At 46.2% G+C, this 27,279-nt stretch overlaps 1 protein-coding gene across 1 annotated transcript in view; it reads left to right on the plus strand.

The window, feature by feature from the left end:
* The window catches only part of LOC148523618 (transient receptor potential cation channel subfamily M member 7-like), a 166,757-nt gene that overhangs the window by 126,996 nt on the left and 12,482 nt on the right, over positions 1-27,279 (plus strand). The window contains exons 33-34 of the mRNA XM_088472824.1: positions 541-592; positions 14,942-15,048. Of these exons, the coding sequence (XP_088328950.1) occupies positions 541-592; positions 14,942-15,048 (159 nt within the window). The remainder of the gene's footprint in view (positions 1-540; positions 593-14,941; positions 15,049-27,279) is intronic.

The raw sequence follows: 27,279 nt of genomic DNA on the forward strand, positions 1-27,279 counted from the left end.
TACATCATCTGGCGAGTCCAAGTGTCGTTCAAGGTCTACAGGCAAATGCTTTATTAACTTTAACTTGCAGACTGCACTGATCTAATTAAATAATCCTGGTGCCATCTTACTTTTTACCCTAGTTAACATATTAACTACAAAAATCATAGTCATCCTTGAGTGCTAAGGCTGGGGAAAAAGACACTTGAAGCCCTATCTGTAACTTGGAGATACAAAGCAGCTGGATGTATTTGTGTACATTGCAGTTCTCAAGCCAATGTGTCACACATGAGGATCAGTTTGCCAAAACATGCACACACACCCCTACAGACTTCAATGTACACATTAACGTAAGACAATGTTTTCTATATATATAACTAACAACATTACAACATACTATTATGTACTATCCTGTATGTATAGTTAGAGTGGACAATAGTCTAGACAAAACTTAGGATAGTAAAGCAATAGCAGAGTGAGGTATAGCATGCAGGATATCTTTGTAAAAAAAAAAAATGCTGTTAATGAATATAAAAGCTTGTACTTATTTATTTCCTCAAGGTGTTGGTGAAAATCTGACCGATCCATCTGTTATTAAAGCTGGGGAACGCAGGTGAGAGATGGCTTCATAAGAGAAATGTCACTAATATTACACAGGACATTGCACTGGAAATGTGTAAAGTTTTTCACAAAAAGTGTAAAAATGCTCCACAAGGCTGGGTTACCAATGTGACTGCCTCACAACATGGTCATGGAGTGGCACACACGTGTGCTCACCGTGTGTGTGTTGTTTACCCACTCTCCCCCTTAGGTCAGGTCAGGGGAGTGAAATCAAGCCCCTCGTTTCTAGCCTGCTCTTCTGTTTTCAGTTAATTGAGGCAGGCAACTGTTCGGCCTGCTTCCTGGTTGCTAAGTCCTAACCGGGGAGTAGACTCAGGGCTGTAACTAGGGTAGTGCGGCCAGTGCCATGGCACAGGGCACCACAGGGCAGGGGACGCTGTTTGGGCCTGTCAATTTTCCTGTTAACTATCATTATCACTTGTAGCTTCCTCTTCTTTTACCTCCAGCATCTCCTGACCTCCCCTATCTCTTCCCTGGCCCTTCCCCATGAGGCCATGGCCCTTTTTCAGGTGCACTATCTTATGTCCCTATTTAAAATTTGAAGGGGGGCACCAATACTCTTCATGGCACAGGGACCAAAAAGTCTAGTTATGGCTCTGAGTAGACTAAGCAACTTTACTAAACCAACAAGCATTCCTAAGTAAACAGTACTTCTACTTCATTATTATCCAGGTATTACTGTTAGTCATGAAATTGTGGCACAGACATGTGGCATATTATCAATTGGGGGCATTGCTCTGTGTTATATGAATTTATGCATGACTGCGTATCATGTGAATTTGGGGCCCACACATCCCTTATCATGACCCTGTTCATGCCTATGTGGAATGGTGAAAAAATATTAAGGCCAGAAGTGTGCTGAAGTGATCAGATTCGGCTCATTTATGGTTTGGGCTCATTGATATCTGAATTAATCATAAGGGTTAGGATGCAATATGACTGTCTATTAAATTTAAAAATGTAAATATTGATGTTTTTGGACCTAGAGAATTGTGCTTCTTCACCGAAATACACCAGGGAGGTGCAAAATGAATTCCATTAAAAGTATATTTTGAAAGCCAAAGATCACCAGCTCTGAGCTAGTGCATAATTGTAGAGTGAAAATGGGCAGATGCCCCTACAAACATCAAAGAATGCTCAGAAAAATGGCACCTCTATATTTTCAACAACCATGTTCGGCATAATAAAATCTTGCTTTTGTACTGCTCCACAAAGATCAGTGCACCAACCAGAGGCGGTTGGCCATAGACCTCACCGGGAGTTTTCCCGGTTGCCCGGACTGTTTTTGGGCCACTGAAAACAATTTATCTTTCTGATTGATATATATATATATATATATATATATATATATATATATATATTTATTTTTTAAATATGTGACCCGACCCACACAACGGGAGTCAGCCCTAGCATTTTAATGGCTGAAGCCAACATGATTTGTTCTTGGTGGTTAACCCCAGGAACCAGTCACCTATGGCTGTGCTTCACAGATCAGCCCACCCCTTCTTGATCCACTACCCACCCTCCCTTGGCTCCCCGCTGGTGGTGTCAGGTGCTGGAAAGTAGGGATGGGAGGTGAGCGGCACAGGCAGCGTCTCAAAGCCAGACACACGCGCACACACACACACTTGCTCTCTCTCCCCGCCTGCAGCCCATAGACTTTCTTTTCATTTATCACCGGGCCAGCAGTGGACACCAAGCATTTCCTGCCGCTGTGTGAGTGCCTCAATTCTGGGGTGTGCATGCACCTGGGAGGCTGCTGTCTGGGGTGCTGCAGGGTGTTTACCCACCTGGTTGTCTGTGGGGGCTGCAGCATCTTTGCATTACAGGCCCCTGGAAGTACACTAGGGTCTATAGGCAGGCAGACTGGAAGTATGGTAGGGTATAAGCTGGTGGTATAAGCATTGAGGCTCCTCTGGAGCTAGGTGCCCTCTACTCCTGGCAATACAACTCCTGTAGTGTCTGCAAATGTGTGCACAAGTTGCGTCACCCTCCAGGCTATCGAGGTCCTTGCCACCACCCTGTATATGCTGGGAGATACTTAGACTTTATGCTGAACAGCCGGGAATAAAGATCGCTAACAGCTGCTGCATGTCAGTGTAAGTTTATGTCACTGCTCCGGCGCATGCTCTGAGACTTGTGCATCTTTGTGCTGAGCAGCAGGGATGGAGACTGCTTGCAGCTGCTGCTTATAAGTGTGAACTCCATCAATACCTTCAGCCGCAGTCCTGTGTGGGGATTGGAGCGCCAGCCAAAACGGACCTTGGTGAGGCCACACAGATCCGTGTATCGCTCACCCCCTTGGATACAATCAAGGACACCGGCATATTAAGATTTCTCTCAGGAGCTCAAAACAGAAGATACTTTGTGTAACACTGGGACGCCAGTGTTAATTAATTACCATTAACGGCTGTATATTAAATAGCCGGCATGCCTGCACCAGAAGTGAGGATTTTGGAATGACTAACAATTGATCAATGGTACAATAAATAGCTACCTCACTATACATCTGTGGAATTTTGTAGTGCAACTAAGTAATCTCTTTGTGTGGCTTTGAATCTCAGTTAAGCAATAAGAAATAGTTATTTATTTTGTATTCAGTTTGAAGTTGTTCGGGCTGAGACATTATTACACATGTAATCGTCAAGCCGACAGTGAAGCATCCTGAGACTATTCATGTGTGGGGTTGCTTCTCAGTCAAGGGAGTGGGATCACTCATAATTTTGGCTAAGAACACAGCCATGAATAAAGAATGGTACCAAAACATCCTCCAAGAGCAACTTCTCCCAACCAACCAAGAACAGTTTGGTGATGAACAATGCCTTTTCCAGCATGATGGCACACCTTGCCATAAGGCAAAGTGATAACTAAGTGGCTCTGGGAACAAAACATCAACATTTTTAGTACATGGCCAAGAAATTCCCCAGACCTTAATGCCATTGAGAATTTGTGGTCAATCCTCAAGAGGCGGGTGGACAAACAAAAACCCACGAATTCTGACAAACTCCAAGCACTGATTAGGCAAGAATGGGCGGCCATCAGTCAGTATGTGGCCCAGAAGTTGATTGACAACATGACAGGGTGAATTGCAGAGGTCTTGAAAAAGAAGGGTCAACGCTGCAAATATTGACTCTTTGCATAAACTTAATGTAGTTGTCAATAAAAGCCTTTGACATTTATGAAATGCTTGTAATTTTACTTCAGTATACCATAGTAACATCTGATAAAAAGGTCTAAAAACACTGAAGCAGCAAACTTTGTGAAAACTAATACTTGTGTCATTTTCAATCTGGCAAAAAAAATGGTAGTTGCTCAGATCAGCTTAATTGCATAACACAGGTGCTTGTAAAGGGCGGGGTTTACTCTGAACACAGAAAAAAAAGAGATTTGCCCCCCAGCACACTGCAGCAAAAACAATACTTAAATTCTACATGATAATAGCGATTCAGAGGTATTAGTTACATACATTTGCAAATATATGAATAAGCGCCAGGCCAATCGTCAAGGCTCCTCTATACTGGCGTCCCTAGCATTAAGGGGTTCACGTCCGAGAAGCAAGGCACCCCAAAAAAATTCCAACCAAGGGCCATCCCCAGGGCATCACACGAAAAAGGTGATAGTGAAGTATAAAGAAAAGATGTGTAAGTATAAATCAATAAGTGTTAATGAAATGAGAAAGAATTAAAATGACATAAATAATATACAAACAAATAGAAAAGTGATAAAAGTATTCTATGTGAATTAAGTGGTGATGCCATAAGAAAGGCCCAGTCAGAACCCCCCCGGGGGCGCCACTCCCAAACGCTCACCCCAAAATAATTATTGCTACATAATAGTAGCACCCACTCTGGGTCATATAATTACAATTGATGTACTGCATGATAACAGTACATATAAAAGCTGAGAGCTAACTTACCTTGGAGGTACCCCAAAAAACCTCCACATGGCACTATAAGCATCAGCACATCCTCCTAATGCTGACTGCCTTCATGCCTCTCCAAACTTGCAAAAAAAAATGGTAGTTGCTCAGATCAGCTTAATTGCATAACACAGGTGCTTGTAAAGGGCGGGGTTTACTCTGAACACAGAAAAAAAGAGATTTGCCCCCCAGCACACTGCAGCAATAACAATACTTAAATCCTACATGATAATAGCGATTCAGAGGTATTAGCTACATACATTTGCAAATATATGAATAAGCGCCAGGCCAATCGTCAAGGCTCCTCTATACTGGCGTCCCTAGCATTAAGGGGTTCACGTCCGAGAAGCAAGGCACCCCAAAAAAATTCCAACCAAGGGCCATCCCCAGGGCATCACACGAAAAAGGTGATAGTGAAGTATAAAGAAAAGATGTGTAAGTATAAATCAATAAGTGTTAATGAAATGAGAAAGAATTAAAATGACATAAATAATATACAAACAAATAGAAAAGTGATAAAAGTATTCTATGTGAATTAAGTGGTGATGCCATAAGAAAGGCCCAGTCAGAACCCCCCCGGATCTGGGCATAACTTCACCAGTAATTCCCAGTGTACTGCTTCGTGTTTTATATTGTATATACTGTAAATAATAATTTTACGCTGCCCAGTGGTGTAACTCCCCTCTGTGCAGCCATTCCAATAGGCTGCATAACACAATCTGCACTCAGAGGAGTAGCGTGGAACCATAGCACCCAGAGAAAGTACCATGAGAAAGCCCCCCCCTACCCTGTACTGAACTGTGCCAGTGGGGTATGGCCAGCCTGCAGGGAAATATTGAAGTGAAGAGAAAAATAGCAGTGGCAGTATCATGCTGTAAGCATCTGACATTAAGGGGTAGCTCTTTGTCACTGCTTTATTTATGTATAGCATGTAGGATCTGACTTTTGGTCCTTTGAATCATTGTTATTAGTCAATAGAGGAGATTGTATTATATATTCTGATCATTTAACTTAAATTGATAGAATACATGTGCTAGAGTGAGATTCCACAGGGTGCACAGCTTATTACTGCAATTACTGCCTCAAACAGCTTTCACTGGAGTGGGAACACCTATAGGAAGCTCCCTTCTCAGCTATGCTCCTTCTTCGTAAATATACATTGCACCTATATTAATGTGAGTACTACTAATCATGTTCTGTCTACCACCATTATTATTATTTCAGGTCTCCTAATAGTTTATAAAAGATCTTTTTAATCTCATACCTTATAATTGAAGTTTAGGACTTTACCGCAGATGTCACTTTTAAGTCCATTGAAGCACAATTAATGAATGAGAAGAGAAAGATCAAACGGGATGGGGAGAGAAAAGTGACAATCATAGAGGGTTGGTGACTGAAGCCAATAAGAAAGGAGAGGTGAGGGGCAAAGCCAATCAGAGAGCTGTAGCGACAGAAGGAGAGGGGGGGGCAAAGAGTTGATAATAGAGCGGTGGTAACAGAAGACACCTGTTATTTTACCGACGCCGGGAGACCAGCGCCTGGCATCCCGATTGAAGTGATGCCTGGGTGCCACTGCGGACAGCTGCGGTGGGGGGGGGGGTTAGGTTTAGGGCTCCCAGTGGGGACTTAGGGTTAGACATCCCCCCGGGAGGTTAGGGTTAGGCTAGGGGAAGGGGGGGTTAGGTTTAGGCACTTAGTGGGGGGATTAGGGTTAGGCACTGGGGGGAAGGTTAGGGTTAGGCACCCCTAAGGAGGGTTAGGGTGGTTAGGTTAGTTCATACTTACCTGTGGACGATCAGGATTTTCAGCCAAGTCAGCCTGCCACTGTCGGGATTTGAACCGCCACACTTGTGTCCAGCGGTAATTTGTATGTGTTCCCTCAGCTATGCTCCTACAGTAGATCGCAAATATACCTATATTAATGTAAGTACTACTAATCATGTTCTGTCTACCACCATTATTATTATTTCAGGTCTCCTAATATTTTTTAAAATACCTTTCAAATAACAATTTGTGGTTATGCCAGGGTGCACCTCATTTCTTTAAATAGCAAAGCAGTGACTCTTTTTAAACTCATAACTTATAATTGAAGTTTAGGATTTTACCTCAAATGTGTAACTATTAAGTCCATTGAAGCACAATGAATGAGGAGTGAATGAGGGAGGGGATCAAAGAGTAGAGGGGAGATTAAAGTGCCGATCAGAGAGGGGAGGTGACAGAGGCCAATATGAAAGGAGTGGACAGCGGCAATGAGACGATCTCAGGGTAGAGAAGGGAGGGAATTAAAGAGGTGAGAAGTGAATGTAATCAATCTGACAGGAAAGGGGATGTGACAGAAGATGATCACAGAGGAGGGAGAGACGGAGGGGAGGCAATCTGGGCATCTTGAGGAAGCATGAAATGTAGAAACTGATCTCAGATCCGCAACTTATTTAGGATATAGAGCAAATGTGCAGCACCCCATGAATCCCGGAACCCTGGATGGCGCCCTTAGTCCATTTTGGCGCCCAGAGCTTATGCTCCACTGGAACCACCCTTGCTACACCCCTGGTCGTAGGCTTCACTAGTAGATGTATGTAATCTGTTTTGTCCAACATGTAACAAGAATTGGGGAACAAGGGTCAAAGTCTACAACACTTAAGCATGGTGATCTCCCATGCTGATCTCCGCACAGTCTGTTGGACACGGGCTATGGCCAGAGTGCTGTTCCATGAGCTCCTAATCCAACAGTGATCAAGCTACAAATCTGGGGTGCTATGTACATTATGATGTACAGATTTTCCTCATTTAATGACCTACCAGTATAGCGACTGATCGGACTTACGACCGCGGTAGGAAAACCAAACTGTAGGTTGAATTGCACTTTGCAGAATTCAAATGACATAAAAAGAAGGACCCTGCCGACAGAGGGTGGGCGCGGCTGCAGCGTGGGACTCCCTGCCTTCCATGAAGGAAAGGACGGACTGGGATGCGGCACGCTTGAGGAGGAGGTAGGACACTCACAGGCATGTGTCATCTGCCTTGGTCCTGCTGCTTCCCGGCCACTATACACCCTCGCTTAACGACCGATTCGTTTAACGACCAAGGGGCATATTCAATTGCTGGCGAAAAGTCCGGGGACTTTTCGCCTGGTGCACTTTCCGACTACATCACTGGTTTTGGGTTTGGAAAAGTATCGCGCCCGGCTGCTTTTCTCCCTATTCAATTCCAAGGGACGTGACAACGGGACCCGGCGAAACTCAAACAGGCGAAAAGTGCTGTCAGTTTAGGAGAAATCAACCTGACACCCCCCAAATGTTCCACTGACATGGGGGATCAGTATTGATACCCCCAAATAGACCTGCTGAAAGTACTTGGGGTACTTAAATGGTCTCAATAGGTGCTAATTAGCGTCTTTGCTTAAGGGCATTTAGCAATATTTTTTCATCAAAATAACTAGTCCTAGCAAATTTGGGGGACCTGAAAATGGGGTCTAGCATATTTAAAAGTTGCTAAAGTGAAGCTTTAAAAATCATGGAAAATCCACCTACCACAAACACCTGCAAAGTAAAAAAAAAACACCTGGGGCATACTTGGGGACCCCCTGGAGTCTATTTCGCTAGTTTTTAAGTTTGCCCCTCAACTTTGCCCTTTTGCCCCCAAAACGAAAGTTCTTTTTTGGGGTGTTCTTAAGGGTTTTTTTTACCTTTTTGGACGCAGTTTACCTTTGGGGGATTGTACCAAGGTTGCAGGTGGTTTGCCGCAACTTTGCACCCCAAACCCCCGATTGTGCACTTTTTTCGGCCTCCATTCCGAGGCGAATCTTTCTGCTGGTTACAAGGCGCAGACTTTTTGCACCGGCGAAAAGTTATTGCAATTGAATACGGTGGAAAGTTTCCGACAGGCGAAATGACGTCATCGGCGAAAACTTTTCGCAGAGAACGGCTTTTCGCCGGCAATTGAATACGGCCCCAAGTTGTAGGAACGAAACTCGGTCGTCAAGTGAGGAATGTCTGTACTGTATGACATCACCTTTATGCTCGATGTACTGTATGACATTCAATGGAATGCTGTCTGTATATTATGGCAGTCACAGGGATGCTGTCAGTGCTGTTTGGTGATCATGGGATACAGTCTTTGCTGTATGGTGGTAACTAGGATGCTGTTTGTGCTGTGTTGTAACTAGGATGCTCAATTGAATGTGTGGCAGTCCCTGGAATGATCTCTGTGCCTATGGTGGTAACCAAGCTGGTCTCTATACTTGTGATGGTGATTGAGATGCTCTCTGTGGGATCAGGGGAGCTTCATAGCAAAATTTCCAAAGGGCCCACCCCCTGTGGAAATTATTTTGCAGTTTATCCATTTTGATTGTTAATGACTAATATATATATATATATATATATATCTGCCTGTTTAGCTGACATGCATGATTAAATGAATGGTGATTAGCATATAGTAAGTATTATAGATGGCCTATATAAGAGAGACTGAGAGAGAGAGACAGAGAGAGAGAGAGAGAGAGAGAGAGACTGAGAGAGAGAGACTGAGAGAGAGACTTTCTCCATAATCCTAACTGTTTATGATGTCAACAGTCTCGTCTGGAGTTGGATCCTCAGAGGACTGGACAAGTGTGTATCCATTTTAAGTCGTGCAATGTCACATCAGATGAATAATTTATTTTATCCATTGTTTCTAAATTAGAAACTGCAGATAAAATGGAGGAAGGTGTCTGAAGGGGTAAGGGTGACAGGCCAAAATTTGTTATATAGTCATTACCTGAAGATGTTATTGATTCTTTTTTTGAAGATGTTGCTGTAGAGGACCTTATCGGAAGATGTAATCCAAAGTCCTTATCAGTAGTCATTATCCAAAGTCGCCTAAATAAAGCAGGAACTACTCAGAAATTATCAATGTAGGACAAAATGTCACCACAAAATGGCTGCCAGTAGCTGGGCATCCTTTATATAGGGCTGTGATCTGCATTGTGACATCACAATGCATGCAGGGAGCAGCTAGAGATGGCTGTAGCTTGGATCAGCTCTGGGCCCAGGTGCCCTGCAGCAGCACTCTGGTGAGAATAGAAAAACCAGGGCTCAGGAGATGGCAGGGAGGGGGTCGGGCCCCAGAGGCGGCCTGGACCCCATAGCAGCCGCACTCTCCGCATCTATTATAGCTACGCCCTTGACTGGAATGCTGTTTGTGCTGTATGGCAGGCACACAGATGCTCTCTGTCATGTATAGATGTCAAGTTGGCTGTTTGCTAGCACCACTTATGTTTGTGTTGGGGCACCTACAGTTTAAATTTGAATTAGGCCACTCTCAGAATTTTTCCAGGGCCACTTTAAGTTCCCAATCTGCCCCTGGTACCAACACTCTGTACTTTGCAATTAACACCCTCACTCTGCTCAACTCCTAACATTGGCCTTTGCAAACTTCTTTTCCTTCACACACGCTGCAATGTTATTCACAAACACATTCTCTTCAGCTGAAATATATGTGCACTTTGGTAAATCAAGGATCAAAGCTGTCAATTTTCCACTTTGTACATGACACCCACTGAGGGTGGGGGTGGGGGGGGGGGTCGGAGTACCCAGATACCCCCCCTGACGATCCCAATTGTTTTTTTTCAGAGATGGAGACAGCGCTCCATCTCCGACCTCTGCGGCTCCCTGCACTGTGAACACTGGCTTCTGAAGCGATTGGAGGCTAAAGAAGCCTCCGATCGCTTCAGAGGCCAGCGTTCCCAGTGATGCACTGATGTTAGGAGCAGACAGATCCAGCCAAAGCAGCAGCGAACGAGAGCCAGCCGGAGTGGGAGCCAGCAGGGTGGTGAGGTAAGTACTGGGCGCGGGGGGGGGCACTGCATAACGGACACTACTTTAGGGGGCCATGCATAAGGGACACTACTTTAGGGGGCCATGCATAAGGGACACTACTTTAGGGAGCCTTGCATAATGGGCACTATTTTAGGGGGCCATGCATAAGGAGCACTACTTTAGGGGGCCATGCATAAGGGGCACTGCATAACTGGCGCTGCATATGGGGCAAAACTACTTAGGGCAGGGGCACTACTTTAGAGGGACCTGCATGGGGTGAAAACTACAGGGGGCACTGCATATAGGGCAAAACTACTTAGGGGCCCTGCATAATGGGCACAAATATAGGGGGCACTGCATAAGGGACACTACTTTAGTGGGACCTGCATATGGGACAAAACTACAGGGGGCACTACATAAGGGGCGCTGCATATGGGACAAAACTACTGGGGGCACTGCATTAGGGGCACTGCACAGGGCCGGATTAAGGGGAGGGCGACAGGGGCGGTCGTCCCTGGGCCCCCACACACAGAGGGCCCCCACACAGGGTCGGTGTGACCCTGCCGGCGGCACCTGTTCCCGTGAGGAGGGCGCTATGCAGCTGCGGCCATTCTACTGTATGCAGCAGCACAGTCAGTGCTGCTGCATCAGCTTGGGGCAGGGTGATAGTGTAGACGGCACATAAGTGTCATCCGCACTACACAGCACAAACACGCAGCCGCCGGTGCCGACAGCTGTGTGTTTGCTTTAGCAGCTGATGAGAGTCAGTCAGACTCTCATCGGCTGCGACCACTACCGGAGCCTCCGTCTTCCGGGTACAGCAGTGGCTGATGGGAGAGATGCCATGACGTCTCTCCCATCATGCAGAGCGGGCCGGCCCGGGAGGACGGAGGAGCAGACGACAGAGCGGGGATTAAGGTAAGTGGAACTTGTTTTTTTTGTGTGTGTGCCTGGGAGGGGGTTGTACTAGGGGCACTGCAGGGGGTAGTACAAGGGGCACTGCTGGGGGGTACTACTACTAGGGGCACTGCAGGGGGTAGTACAAGGGGCACTGCTGGGGAGGGGGTACTACTACTACTAGGGGCTCTGCAGGGGGTAGTACAAGGGGCACTGCTGGGGGGGTACTACCACAAAGGGCACTGCAGGGGGTACCACAAGGGGCACTGCTGGGGTACTACTACTACTAGGGGCACTGCAGGGGGAACTACAAGGGGCACTGCTAGGGGGTTACTACTACTAGGGGCACTGCAGGGGGTACTACAAGGAGCACTGCTGGGGGGGTACTACTACTACTAGGGACACTGCAGGGGGTACTACAAGGGGCACTGCTGGGGGGACTACTAGGGGCACTGCTGGGGGTACTACTAAGGCCACTGCTGGGGGTATTACTAGGGGCACTGCTGGGGGTACTACTGGGGGGACTACTACTGGGGGCACTGCACACAGGTGGGACCACTACTGGGGGATACAGCATAGAGGGGGATTACTACTAGGGGTACTCCTGGGGAGACTACTGTTGAGGGCGGACTGCTACTGGGGGCACCGCTGGGGCAGACTGCTACTGGGGGGCACGGCTTGAAGGGGCCACCCGCAACTTAGTTGCCCTGGGGCCCCCACAAACCTTAATTCGGCCCTGGCACTGCATAAGAGTCACAATACAGTTACAAATAGCTAAAAATGGGGGTGTATCTCATATATATATATATATATATATATATATATATATATACACGTATGTACAGTATATATATGTGTGTGTGTGTATATATAGAGAGAGATTTGGAAACCCCCCCTAAAAATCCTGCGTTTGCCACTGCAGTGTAATAAGAGCTTGCATCTTTATTTCAAAACCGAGGTCTCTTATTTATACTGATCTGATGTTTACACTTTATAACTGTAATATGTGACTTTTATATATGTAATAAATATGAGCATTCATATCTGCCCATTGTTAAATCATATGTTATTTCAAAAAGATTACAAAAATAAAAAAACACTCTTTATAGCTTGCAGGTGTCTTGCAACCAGTATAGCTCCATATATACAGTCAGGTCCATAAATTTTGGGACATTGACAGAATTTTCAGATTTTGGCCTCTATTCACCACCACAATGGTTTTGAAATGAAACAAACAAGATGTGCTTTAACTGCAGACTTTCAGATTTAATTTGAGGGTAATTACATCCAAATCGGGTGAACGGTGTAGGAATTACAACAGTTCAATATGTGCCTCCCACTTTTTAAGGTGCCAAAAGTAATGGGACTATCAACTCAAAAGCTATTTCATGGACAGGTGTGGGCTATTCCCTCGTTATTTCATTATCAATTAAGCAGGTAAAAGGTCTGGAGTTGATTCTAAGTGTGACATTTGCACTTGGAATCAGTTGCTGTCAACTCTCAATATGAGATCCAAAGAGCTGTCACTATCAGTGAAGCAAGCCATCATTAGGCTGAAAAATCAAAACAAACCCATCAGAGAGATAGCAAAAACATTAGATGTGGCCAAATCAACTGTTTGGAACATTCTTAAAAATAAAGAACGCACCAGAGAGCTCAGCAACACCAAAAGACCCGGAAGACCACAGAAAACAACTGTGGTGGATGACAAAAGAATTATTTCCCTGGTGAAGAAAAACCCCTTCACAACAGTTGGCCAAATCAAGAACACTCTCCAGGAGGTAGATGTATATGTGTCAAAGTCAACAATCAAGAGAAGACTTCACAAGAGTGAATATAGAGGGTTGCAAACAAGATGCAAACCATTGGTGAGCCACAAAAACAGGAAGACCAGATTAGAGTTTGCCAAACAACATCTAAAGAAGCCATTACAGTTCTGGAACAACATCCTATGGACAGATGAGACAAAGATCAACTTGTACCAGAGTGATGGGAAGAGAAGGAAAGGAACTGCTCACGATCCAAAACATACCACCTCATCAGTGAAGCATGGTGGTGGTAGTATCATGGCGTGGGCATGTATGGCTGCCAATGGAACTGGTTCCCTTGTATTTATTGATGATGTGACTGCTGACAAAAGCAGCAGAATGAATTCTGAAGTGTTTCGGGCAATATTATATGCTCATATTCAGTCAAATGCTTCAGAACTCATTGGACGGCGCTTCACAGTGCAGATGGACAATGACCCGAAGCATACTGCAAAAGCAACCAAAGAGTTTTTTAAGGCTAAAAAGTAGAATGTTATGCAATGGCCAAGTCAATCCCCTGACCTGAATCCGATTGAGCATGCATTTCACTTGATGAAGACAAAACTGAAGGGAAAATGCCCCAAGAACAAGCAGGAACTGAAGACATTTGCAGTAGAAGCCTGGCAGAGCATCACCAGGGATGAAACCCAGCATCTGGTGATGTCTATGCGTTCCAGACTTCAGGCTGTAATTGCCTGCAAAGGATTTTCACAAAGTATTAAAAAGTGAAAGTTAGATTTAGGATTGTTTAGTTTGTCCCATTACTTTTGGCCCCTTAAAAAGTGGGAGGCACATATAGAAACCGTTGTAATTCCTACACCGTTCACCTGATTTGGATGTAATTACCCTCAAATTAAATGTGAAAGTCCGCAGTTAAATCACATCTTGTTTGTTTAATTTCAAAGCCATTGTGGTGGTGAATAGAGGCCAAAATATGAAAATTCTGTCAATGTTCCAATATTTATGGACCTGACTGTATATATCTGTAGGTAATAATTGTATCATAATTTTTTAGTAGTTTAATTGAGGAACAGCAAAGTTATACATATAACTATTATTGTTTTCTAATTAATTATTTTGCAATTATATTTTCATTACTGAACATATTAGGTAAATCATTTTTTAAATAATATATATTCATCAGCTTTCAAATAGAAGACTGTCCTGTATCAGTGTGTACTGTAATCCATTCTGTTAAAACAATGTTTTTGTCTACAACTTAGTTCATTTGAACCCCATAGGCAAACGCAGGGGGGGTTTCCATCTGCCTGGAAACCCCCCTCCCCAGCACACACTAAGACCACAATAGAAATAGTAATATAATAGAATGTTACTAGTGCTGCATGTTCAGAAATGAAATGATTAGCACCAACTGTGGATCTTTAAAAAATGTGTCAGCCAGTAATAAATATACCTGGCACCAACTAGGAGATGTGGAAAACATGCACTGTTAGGGGTGCACTGCTATAGACCATCAAGAGAGTTAATATTTAATAATGTATAATAATACATTTTCCAGTAAATAAGGAGACCGATATGTACATATATGTCCAGGGCAGTGCTAAGTTCTTCTGCTGCTCCCCCAGACTCCCAGACTTGCTCCCATACTCTAGAATGGAGCCCACATCTGAAAAAAAACATTCTACTCAGAGAGGATGGACCTTCTGCTGCATCTAATGGCATACTATGATCGCTGGTCCTGTATATGCTGGAATTATGCAACACAGTACACTTTGAATGTAACATATTAAAGCTGGATAAGTGCTAATTATACCCTCTTCATGGACTGGCCACACTCACTCTAAAATCAAGCATTTGGAAACCCCCCTCTAGAAATCCTGCGTTTGCCACTGAACCCTATGATGATAAGCTTAAACTTGTACTATCCTCCATTGTTTAAATCTTTTTTTCTTCTTGACCAGATCAAATGATATGGTATTTGGACCAGCAAATCTTGGGGATGATGCTATTAAAAACTTCTGTACAAAACATCAGTGTAACACGTGCTGCCGATGTCTAAAACTTCCAGGTAAGTAAGAAGGGAGGCAGAATGACTGATCTAATATGCACCACATTCACAAAAGCCAAATATACAATTGTTCATGTAATGTCATATTATCTTTAAACAGCATTATTTGTATTTTGTGACTCAACAGACACAATTTACAGTATCTGAATGGTATATATATATATATATATATATATATATATATGTGTGTGTGTGTAAAAAGGAATGCACTCACCAGGGCTTCTCTTCAGGTTACAGAAAAAGTAAGCAACCTACTTTACACCTACACATGTGTGTCCTGTGCCTTGTTTATATGTGTCCTGATGAAGACCGCGTTTGTGCGGTCGAAATGTCGACCTTGTGACTTCATTATTATGCATTGGTTAAAGTAGGTTGCCTACTTTTTCTGTAACCTGTAGAGAAGACCTGGTGACTGCATTCCTTTTTGTACTTTATACTTTTTGATACCAACTGGATATCACTGAATTGTCACCCCAGGCAATAATTGCTGTGCTGGTTGAAAGTGAGTGCTGATCTTTCGTGGATATATATATATTTATATATTTCTACTTCAGGGTCCATAGGGGGTCCACAGGGTTGACCTTGGGGTATAGCTGGATCTGGATCCACGGGCACCACGCAGTTAAAGCTTTGCTGCTCCCCGGATGCTCTTGGGTCCGTCCTCCTCTATACCCCGCCCCGGCCACAGGCACCTCAGTTTTAGTTGGTGCCCGGCCGGAGTCGGGTCACCCTGTCGCAGTGGGGCTGCAGGAGCAGCCCCTAAGCTTTATTTTAAAAGAGAAATTTTTTATTTTTTTCTTCTTTTTTTTTACACTGTTAGAGCGGCAGCATCAGACTGTCCTTTAGGACGTCCACGCTGCCGCTCCTTCTCCCCGCTGGCGCCGCGACGCCAGTACAGCTCTGGGGATCGCGGCGGGACCCCAGAGCCTGTACTAGCCGGGCTCTGGGGACTCCCTTGACTGCTGCCGGACGCGACGGGGATCAGGTAAGCCGCGGGTCGCCGCGTGCGGCGGCCCGCGGATACTTCAATGCAGTCAGGAGCCTCCGGTCTCTGGGGACAGACCGGAGGCGCTAGCGGCGGCGGCGGGCTCCCCCTCAATTGAGGAATACCCCGCGTGTCCGCTAGACCACCAGGGTATCAGGCTGGTAGCGGGACCGGCAACCCGGGGGTTAATTGCTAGCCAGGGGAGGCAGCCTTCCCTGTCTAGCGGCTCCTCCCCTCAGCTCAGCGCGCCTTTCAACAAGCAGTCTGGCGTCGCTGAGCTGCTCTTATCTTACGGCCACTCCTCCTCTGAGGTCTCCGGCGGCCATCTTTACTGGCACATCGCAGACTCCCAGGCGGTATCAAGTGGACCGGTCCCCCTGTGTACCTCTCCCCTGCTAAAGGACAGTGTACACAGCGCTATAGCCCTCCCAGACACTGAATCTGGGCGGTTGATTGTAGCGGAAGGTGCAGTGAGTACTAACTTTTCTGCATTGTATGTGACTATTGCTAGTGCTGCCTGTCTGTGACTTATTCTCCTTACTGTCAGCTTATAACTATCCCTTTCCTTCTCCTACGGGCCGGCAGGTGTGTGGGGGAAGGGCGTTTTTCTGAGACCCTCACATATATAAAACACGTATTTGTGGGGTCAGTCACATACTGTTGTGTGCTACACAGTACCATATCTGGGCTGTTGTGTCGCATACTGGTGAGTGCGCGGGTGTTAAAACCGTAATTCCTCTGGTGATACCTATTTCTTGTGTATTTACGGTATCATGTCGGATGAGGAGACTGAGCGCTCTGTGGCTCCTGTGCTATTTTCCTGCAGACGCTGTGCTGCTGGAGTTGATGGAGAGGACTTATCTCAGGATGGTCTGTGCGGGCGGTGCCAGCTGGTACCGGGCCCCTCCAACCCCCCTGTATCACAGGACCCTCCTTGGGCGATGTTTTCACAGGTGCTGGCATCTATTGCGGACCGGTTATCGGTCCCATCAGCGGTCCCTTCTAGGGCGTTACCGCAGCCCACCATCCCCCATTCCCCGAGGGTTCCACAAATGTTGCGGTCTTCCCCCGGGGCCCAGACTGTGGGTCCTTACTCGGGACTGCCTGTGTATGTGCAGTCTTCCCCAGGGACGCGTCAGTCTGTAGTGCCTTTGCAGAGTTTTGCTCCGACGGCTCCTCCGCCTTGGGTGGATGTTCTGTCCAGCTCCGTACAGAGTCTGGCGGCTTCATCCTCGGCGTTTCAGTCCATGTTGCAAGGTGATGTGCCACCAAGGGTGTCTAAACGTCCGGTTGTGAGTTCACTAGCTGCGCAGTTGTCGGACTCGGAAGTGTCCTCAGATGATGGAGAAATCCATGAGGACTCTGACTCTGATGTCATGGGGCAGGAGGTGGAAGCTAAGTCCTCCATTAATGTTCCAGCCTTAGTTAGGGCGGTGCGGGCTATCCTACATGTTGAGGATGATGCGCCGGCTCCTAGGTCGAAGTTTCCTAATTTTAAAAAGGCCAAGGTGACCTCAACTGTGTTCCCCCTGTCTGATCAATTATCGGATCATATGGCGGCGGCCTGGCAATTACCTAGTAAGAGGTTCCATCCACAGAAGAGGTTGGCGGCGAACTATCCTTTTCCTGAAGCTCATTGCAGGAAATGGGAAACTCCGCCGGCGGTGGATTCCCACGTTACCCGCTTGATCAAAAGCGCGACGTTGCCATTGCCGTCTATCTCCTCTTTGAAGGATCCCACGGACAGGAAGGTGGAGACTTGTTTAAAGTCCATTTATTCTCTTTCCGGGGCGGTGGCTCGCCCGTCCATGGCTATCTCCTGGGTGGCTAAAGCCATTGAGGCATGGGCCAATGCCTTGGAGGATACCTTTCCTGATGAGGCTCCGGATATCCAGAGAGCGTTAGTGGGACAGATGCGGGATGCAGCTTCCTATATTGGGGAAGCGTCTTTGGATGCCAGCCTGCTCACTTCTAGGGTGTCGGCTGCAGCGGTATCTGCTCGGCGCTCCCTGTGGCTGAGGTCCTGGAGGGCTGATGCAGATTCAAAAAAGGGTCTGGAGGCCTTGCCTTTTAATGGTGATTTACTATTTGGTCCGGATTTGGACAGAATAGTGGATACTTTGGCTAAGTCCAAGTCGGCTTTTCTCCCTTCGGCCTCTGCGCCGGCTAAAGTGAGGAGCTCTGCCTTTCGGTCCTTTCGGGTTCAGGGTAAGGCCAAGGGCCAGTTCTTCCCGAGACATTCGGCGACCAAGGCCGCACCCAAGCCCAAGAAGCAGGCATGGAGTGCTCGGCGCCCTTCTTCCAAGCAGGAGGATAAGCCTGCTGCCTGATGGGACGGGCCTCTCTCTGGGGGACCCCAGAGTGGGAGGCCGACTTCTCCAATTCGCCCAGTGTTGGCACAATACCACCACGGATGCCTGGGTTCGAGAAGTAGTCTCTCAGGGGTACGCCCTGTCTTTTCGGTTCAGGCCGCCCCACCAGTTTTTCTGTACGAGTCCTTCTCTGGACAAGACCAAAGCTGGTCAGATTCAGGTAGCTATAGAATCCTTGCTACAAGCAGGGGTCATTGTTCCCGTTCCGCAGTCTCAGCGCGGGACGGGGTACTATTCTACTCAGAGTTCCCAGGTTCAGGATGGAAACGTTACGTTCCATCATTCTGGCGATGGAACCCGGGGATTATATGGTCTCCCTCGATATCCAGGACGCCTATCTCCATGTGCCCATAGCACCGGCACATCAGCGGTATCTGAGGTTTGCTATCCTGAACCATCACTACCAATTTCGGGCGTTGCCTTTTGGCCTTTCCACGGCTCCGAGGGTGTTCACCAAGGTGATGGCGGTTATGGCTGCCCACCTTCGGGGTCAGGGTCTACGTCTGTTGCCGTACCTGGACGATCTTCTGCTGCTGGCGAGCTCCCCGGAGGTGCTTCTTCAACATCTCCACCTGACCATTGCTTGTCTTCAAGCACACGGGTGGTTGATAAACTGGAAGAAGTCCTCCCTGATTCCATCACAGCGGATGGTTCATTTGGGAGCCCTGCTGGATTCTCGTCAGCAGCGGATTTTCCTGACTCCAGAAAAGGTCTCCTCCCTGCAGCTGCGGATACACAGTTGCCTGAGCAGTTGCCGCCTGTCGGTCCATTCAGCTATGAGAGTTCTGGGGTCCATGGTGTCGACATTCGACATGGTGGAATTTGCCCAGTTCCATTCCCGGCCCCTGCAGGGGCTGATTCTATCGGAATGGAACGGGTTACCTCACCGGATCCGCTCTCAGATGCTGGTGTTGTCCGCGGAGGTTCGGCAGTCTTTGGCTTGGTGGCTTCAGACGGTGCATCTGGTCGAGGGGCGCCCCTTTTGGATCCCGGACTGGGTCCTGCTCACGACGGATGCCAGTCTTCGGGGTTGGGGGGCAGTGACCGGCTCATTATCGCTTCAGGGTCGTTGGTCCGCGGAAGAAGCACTTCTCCCCATCAACATCCTGGAACTGCGGGCTGTGTACAGGGCCCTGCAGTCATCCGGCCCCGCTCTTCACGGAAGGGCGGTTCAGGTGCAGTCCGACAACGCCACCACGGTGGCGTACATCAACCACCAAGGGGGAACTCGCAGTCGGGCAGCAATGTCGGAGGTGTCTCGCATTCTTGCTTGGGCGGAGTGTCACGTTCCAGCGATCTCGGCAGTCTTCATTCCCGGAGTCCTCAATTGGGAGGCGGACTTCCTCAGCCGTCACGATGTGCATCCCGGGGAATGGTCGCTTCACCCAGAGGTGTTTCAGCTACTCGTGGACAGGTGGGGGCTGCCGGAGCTGGACTTGATGGCCTCCCGTCACAATCACAAGTTGCCCGTTTACGGGTCAAGGACAAGAGACGCAGGCGCCTGTCTGGTAGACGCTCTGTCGGTGAAATGGACGTTTCACCTGGCGTATCTGTTTCCTCCGATATCCTTACTTCCTCGGGTTCTGCGGAAATTCAAGCAGGACGGCGGCACGCTCGTGCTGGTGGCTCCGGCGTGGCCCAGACGTCCTTGGTACTCCGATCTGAGGTGCCTCTCCATCGACGCTCCGTACCTTCTTCCTCAGCGTCGGGACCTGTTGTCTCAGGGGCCCTGCCTTTACCCGGATCTGGGTCGGCTGTCTTTGACGGCGTGGCTCTTGAGACAGCCGTCTTGAGGTCTAGGGGTTTCTCCAGTTCAGTGATTGGTACCATGCTTAGGGCACGCAAGCCTGCCTCCGCGCGGATTTACCACAGGGTGTGGCGCACTTATTTTCAATGGTGTGAATCCAGAAACTATGATCCGCAGGTGTTCCGGGTTTCCAGAATCTTGGAATTTCTTCAATCGGGTTTGGACCTCGGCTTACGCCTGGCCTCTCTGAAGGTTCATGTGTCTGCTTTGTCCGTGTGGTTTCAGCGACGGATTGCTACACTGCCAGATGTTTACACCTTTTTCCAAGGTGTTCTCAGGATTCAGCCTCCCTTCGTGCCTCCGGTGGCTCCGTGGGACTTGACGGTGGTACTGAGGGTCTTGCAGGGTCCTCCTTTTGAGCCGCTTGAGTCGGTGGAGCTCAAGTGGCTGACGTTTAAGACCATTTTTCTCCTGGCAATTGCTTCGGCCAGGAGGGTTTCAGAATTGGGGGCGCTTTCCTGTCGCCCTCCTTTTCTGATTTTTCACCAGGACAGGGCAGTGCTCCGCACGCGTCCTGAGTTTTTGCCCAAAGTGGTTTCAAAGTTCCACATTAATCAGGAACTTGTTGTGCCAGCTTTTCAGTCACCTGATCTTTCGGCTGGTGAGGCTTCCTTGGATGTGGTCCGGGCACTTAGAATTTATGTGGACCGGACTGCTTCGGTTAGGAAGTCGGATTCTTTGTTTGTCCTCTTCGGTTTTCACAAGAGGGGTTGGCCTGCCAACAAGCAAACGTTAGCCCGTTGGCTTCGTTCAGTTATTTGTGAGGCTTATGCACAGGAGGGATTACCTGTGCCAGCCTCTGTTAAGGCTCATTCCACTCGTTCTGTGGGTCCCTCTTGGGCTGCTAGACGTGGCGCCTCCGCTGTTCAGCTGTGTAAGGCGGCTACTTGGTCTTCAATTCAGACGTTTCTGAGGTTTTATGCGTTTGACACCTTCGCCTCTCAGGATGCATCCTTTGGGCGCCGGGTACTCCTTTCAGCACAGGAGCGTCCCCGCCCTTAGTTGAACTGCTTTGGGACATCCCCAAGGTCAACCCTGTGGACCCCCTATGGACCCTGAAGTAGAAAACAAGAGATATGGTAAGAACTTACCTTTGTTATCTCTGTTTCTACGAAGTCCATAGGGTCCACAGGGCGCCCGCCCTGACGCACCTGGCTTCAAATGGGCTGTGTGGCTGGTCACCGGTTTTCCGTCTCCCATTTCTGTGAGTATGGTTTCTTGTGTGTTCCAGTCTTCCTTCTCTCTGTTTAGTCTCCTCCTCCGGCCTTAGCTGCTTACCAACTGAGGTGCCTGTGGCCGGGGCGGGGTATAGAGGAGGACGGACCCAAGTGCATCCTGGGAGCAGCAAAGCTTTAACTGCGTGGTGCCCGTGGATCCAGATCCAGCTATACCCCAAGGTCAACCCTGTGGACCCTATGGACTTCGTAGAAACAGAGATAACAAAGGTAAGTTCTTACCATATCTCTTGTTATATAAAATGGTCTTAATACTTTGAAAGATGTTATATACAGAATACTGATGCTGTTATACTTTATAATTTGGTGCACAATACATACAGTGAAAGTCTGTGAATTCTAACTATATTAAGCTACTACACATTCTTATTAATCTAAAATACAGGCATAGGCCCGTATTCAATTAGAGGCGAAAAGTGCCGGACTTTTCGCCTGTCCGACTTTCCGCCTTTTTCAGAGGCGAAAACTTTTTGTGCGCATCCCTGCTTTTCGCCCTATTCAATTCCTAAACAAGCGAAAACGGAAAGTGGCGAACAGACGGAAAGTACTGTCAGAAGTGGGGAAATTAGTCTGTACCCCAAAAAAAGATGCACTAAAATAGGGAATCAATGTAGATGTGTCCTAATAACCCTAATAAAAGTGTTTGGGGTACTTAAGTTGTTTATATTTCTTCTTATTAGCGGTATGAATATCTAATAACCTTTATCCCAAATATCGCTATTTAGTGTTGCAAGTTGCACAAGAAATAATTGCTTTCCAGACTTAGAGTGTGGTTCCAAAGCACAAAAAGTTATTATTACAATAAAAGAGTATTACGCGCTTTGATCTAAACAATGAGCGCAAAGGATTATTAAATACATAAGGTACAGTCGATACATATGTATGCGCACCGGTCCCAGTTACAGTCATCAATCCTGAGGTCTGTGGTCATCCATGAGAATGGCTACTAACTGGGACCGGGACACAGGCTATATACCCTAACAGATCATGATAACAACAATGTAGACAGGCACACATAATTCCATTGGTTCTTGGTCTTTGTAGTACGCTGTAGTTCATAGGACAGTTCACTAGGGGTATGTCCCAATTCTCCAGGTTACATTGTCTTTCTTTAATTGATTTAAACTAGATAGAATGTATACACTGTAATGTAGTGTCTCTAACCAATAATTTCCTATATTCCATAACCATCGAACACAAGATGCGACTCCCTCGCTGATAGATTCAGATATCTGGAAATAAACAGTGTGTCAGTTTAGTACCAAACATGCCATGTCTATCATGTTGTATACCATTAATATCAAATACATACATTTTACATCATAATTAATACCTTTAATATGAACCATAATGTGCAGGAACCTTTTATGAGTGCGTGTATATTTCTGGTTATATGTAAGTGTGCGTTGTGTGTCTACAGTGTAAAAAGATACATATACATATATACACCAATATATTAATAAATATATATATACACATACATAACTCCAAACAGTAATATTACTTCTGTCTTAACTAAAATAATGACAGACAATGGAGTTTGTCCTGTTCACAGGTTGAGCAAGCTTTGGCAAACAGTCTGATAATTTTAACAAAAGGCTCTTCTATGTTTATTCAGAATACAATTGTCAGTCCCTCTTAAACACATCAGCATGGGACACAAGGCCTACAATTTCTAATGATAGCTAAACGTCTGACAATGTTTCTAAATCCACTCTCTCTGAGCATATCAGTGTCTGTGTTTTACTTCAATTGCCACAGACATACTGTTTCTATATGTGAAGTAAACACTCACAGTATCTTTGTGTATTCTTAATTATTTGTCACAAACATGTCCACAAGACTCGTCTGTCATCACTGAATATATGAAGTCTTTAAAAATATATTTATATATTTGTATCCATGTGCATTTATTATATATTTTTAACAGTGTGCAGTAACACGGCAGATGTCCACAACGCTAAAATAGCGCCGTACACAATGATATTATACCAACTTCGCCAGATGGCGTTGTGTAGACAACGCAAACATGGCGTCTTCAGATATTAATTTTATAATTTAGGTCTCAGCCAACCATCCGGCTTCGACGGCATCTTTGCATTAGTGGTGAAGAATGGCATAAAGCAGTATGTTTTGTTGTAAACAAGCACTCCAGTTAAATTTGGGGTACATGAAAATGGGTGTTAGCATATTTGTATGTCTGTAAAGTGAACTTTTAGAAAATGTCAAAAACCCTCCTGCGGCATGCACCTGCAATCCTAAAAACACCTGACCCATCCTTGCAGATCCCCAAGAAGTCTATTTCGCTAGTTTTCATGCTTGTCCCCCCAGTTTTTACTTTTTTGCCCCAAAATTTAAAGTACTTTTTTGGGGTGGTGTTAGGTATTTTTTTTTCCAGATTTGTCCATTGGGGGACTTTTCCAAGGGTTCTGGGTCATTTCCCCACATTTGCACCCCAAAATAAAGATTTTGAGCTTCATTTCACCTGCTATTCTTAGGAGAAACTTTTTCGCCTATTACATTGCATTGAGTACTCATCATGTGACCTGTCACCTAGCATAGGACAAGTGCATGATGTTATTACTATGAGCTGTAGAAGTAGGCTGCTCCTTCCACAATATCTCCATCTGATAACTTCCTGTTTTCCTCCATACCCTTCCTCATATCATGCCTACATTGTTTGCTGCCGGGCACTAGGACCTAGCAACTCTCCACTTGAGGCGCGACCTCCGAGATGCACCTTCTACAAATGCGTAATGTCTTTCCTCCTCGGTGTCCAGCATAGTGGACTTGCCCCTGAGTATCCCGTACAGCGGGAAGCCTCAGTGAGACCCCATCCACACTATGGGCCTGATTCAGAGATGGATGTAATGTCAATGTTGGACGCAATGGAGCAATTTGTTTGCCACTGCGCATGCAACAAATCCACACTGCGCACGCGCAGTGATGGATTAGCAACATATATCTTTGCAAAGTGAGTGACAGGTAGTCAGCGCTTGGGGGGATGGGGGGTAATATGGGTTAGTTAGAGAAATGCAGATGTGTCTGGATGATTTTCTGGCCGTGCTGTAGTGAGCCTCTGCTAATTCGATCGCAGCTGAAGAGGCCCCGGCATCTTAGGAGAGCCGCTCTGTCTGAGAAGTTCTATGTGCGATCAATGTTCCCTCTTCTGTAAGTAAACGGCGGGTTTCCCACGCCAAAGGTGGGCGTCTCAGTGCGCAAGACAGCAGCTAAGTCACCCAGCGCTGGGTGTATATATATATATATATATATATATATATATATATATTTAAAAAAAAGCCTGCTGCCAGCATTATGCTTAAGCCTTCCACTGTATTTACTACAACTGGCGCACCACAATGCCCACCATAACCCTAAAGCTCCTGGCTGCACTAGGAACTCCTTACAACCTGTACCTGTTGCTAATCCAGTGTTACCTGTTTCTGTTTTCGACCTTGTTAATAAACCACCTTTTGGTTAAGTCATCTGCTGTGTGATCTAACCTTCTTTTGCACACCGCTGCCACCTACCACTGTAGTGTCTAACAATAAATGGCCCTGTCACATGCACTCCTGTCCTCACATAACCACACAAGGAGACAGGTCACTGCCCCCTGCAACATCTGCCCCCTCATCTCTTGCTGCTTCTGATTGGCTATTCTCATGATCAGGTTGCTCTTTCAATGCTTCAAAACTGATGACATTCTGAATGAGCAGGAAATGATGATTGAAAACCATAAGGCACAGAGGGCAGGATGCATCAAAGGCAAAATGCATCAGAGGCAAAATGCAGTCAAGCCCCCGAAAATGCCATTTTCTGAGTTTTGCCCACATTTTGCATATGCACCAAGCTCCGGAAAGCAAAACTTTCCGGAGCTTGGTTCCATTAGGCAATACCATTTACAAATGGTGGTGCCTAATAAAAGCCCATGGGCTTTTTTTCTGCTTTTTCCCCGACAGACATCCAGGAGGATCCTTCCCATGGTCCCCACAACTTTCACAAGCTCAGAAGGATACCAGAGGGATTTCTGGGTAATAAACCCAGAAGTCCCCACAACCCGCAAAAGACAACTCTTATTGGGTGAGCTATCCTTTGCCTAAATATTCATGCATACGGTGTTACTAGATGCCGATATGCATGCGATCAGTGGTGGATGGCATCGCATCCAAAATGCAATAGTTAATATTCCACCCAGAAACTTGAATCAAACACAGCTTAACAAAAAACAAACACAGTTCTGCACCGACTGAATGTTCCTTGTCAGGTACCGACCCACTGACACATTGCAATGTTTAAGTTTTCATTCAATAGGAGAAAACCTAAATAAATAAGTACTATGTACAATATATTTAATGTCTTTTCAGTGTTGGGATATTAAATGATAATTTGACTATAGTGGTGCAGCTTGACAAGAACATTGTTCTGTGTACAACATAAGTGTCCAGTCTCCCAAACTTCTAGGAGCTCTTCCTGACACCTGAGAGAGTAGACCAGCCTCCCGATTCTGCTTACTTCCCCAGAAAAGTGGGCAGTCCAGGGTCTCAATGATGCAATTCACAGTTAATGACATCATTATGGCTTTGCCTCTACTGCACAATGCTGTGAATTGTTCATTTGTATAGCAGAGATCAGGGCCACAATGGCATATCCTGGGCAGCCCAGATAGAAAGCCAGTAAGTATGGTGTAAGATGAGGAATCAGGGAATAATAGTGTTAAGAACTAAAGAATGACTTTTGTGTGCTATTGCAGCATACAACAGTTTATTTATGGATTCAGAAGGGAGATCTCATTAGATAAAACTTTTAGTTTTCACTTTAAAACTGTGTTGTTATAATATAAAGGGTTACTTTTTAATGATAATAGTAGAGCCTTTATCATATGTAGTAATTGGTTGTAGTTAGGGGCGATGATATAGGGGTCGGGTAGGTACCAATTAACTGGGCTTAGGTCAGTTGGAGGGACTTGGCAGGGGCCCAGGACAGCTGCAGCACAGGGAGCCGTGCAAAGTGTTTTTAATTTGTGGGATTTATTGCAAGACCACACCTCCTGGATTTAGTCACGCAGCGCCCCCAGTAACCGGGCTCGTTGAGCTCTCAACAGTCCCAGTTGTAGTTAGGGCTATAAAATTTAAAGCTATAGCAAAACGTCATTACCTCCTACTAGATAGAGCTTACTCACTCTTTTCCCTCCTAGCCTAACCAGGGGCTTCTCCAAGCAGCAGCTTTTCTTGGCAGGAAACATTTTCATACCTACAGTACCAATTTTCAAGTTGTAAGCAGATGAGCATAATATTTCCATAAGTGTGATTTGTCTATTGCTCTCAGCAGATATATTGTATATATAACCATAGCTCATAACATGTGGGCCAGAGTAATTGGGACAACTGCGTGCACTATAAGGCAGTATGGCCATGGTTAATGAGGGAGCGTGACCAGTGTTTCCAAAGTGGTGGGCCACCCCCTGTCCTTCTCCCTTCCTTTTAGTCCAGCACAAACCACGACAGGTACATGTGGTGGCCGTGCTATACAGAGCATCCATGAATAAGACTTACCTCTTTGAGCGGTCAGGATGGCAGGGCAGTGCCCTCATATCGGAACTGTCCCACCATAACTGGAGCAGTTGGAAGGTATGAGATATCCATCCACCAGAGGAAGAATTATGTGGCAGATCATAGGGCCTGATTCAGAGCCGCTCGTAAGTGGCCACTCGTTCACTCCGAGCGATGTTCGCACAACTGCGCATGCGAATGGGTTGTAATACGCATGCGTATGGGTTGTAATACGCATGTGCGAACCATTCATTGCGGTCGGAAATTGTGTGCTCGCAAAATA

Source organism: Taudactylus pleione, unplaced genomic scaffold, assembly GCF_031769625.1.
Source record: "Taudactylus pleione unplaced genomic scaffold, aTauple2 ptg000129l, whole genome shotgun sequence".
Classification (NCBI taxonomy): domain Eukaryota; kingdom Metazoa; phylum Chordata; class Amphibia; order Anura; family Myobatrachidae; genus Taudactylus; species Taudactylus pleione.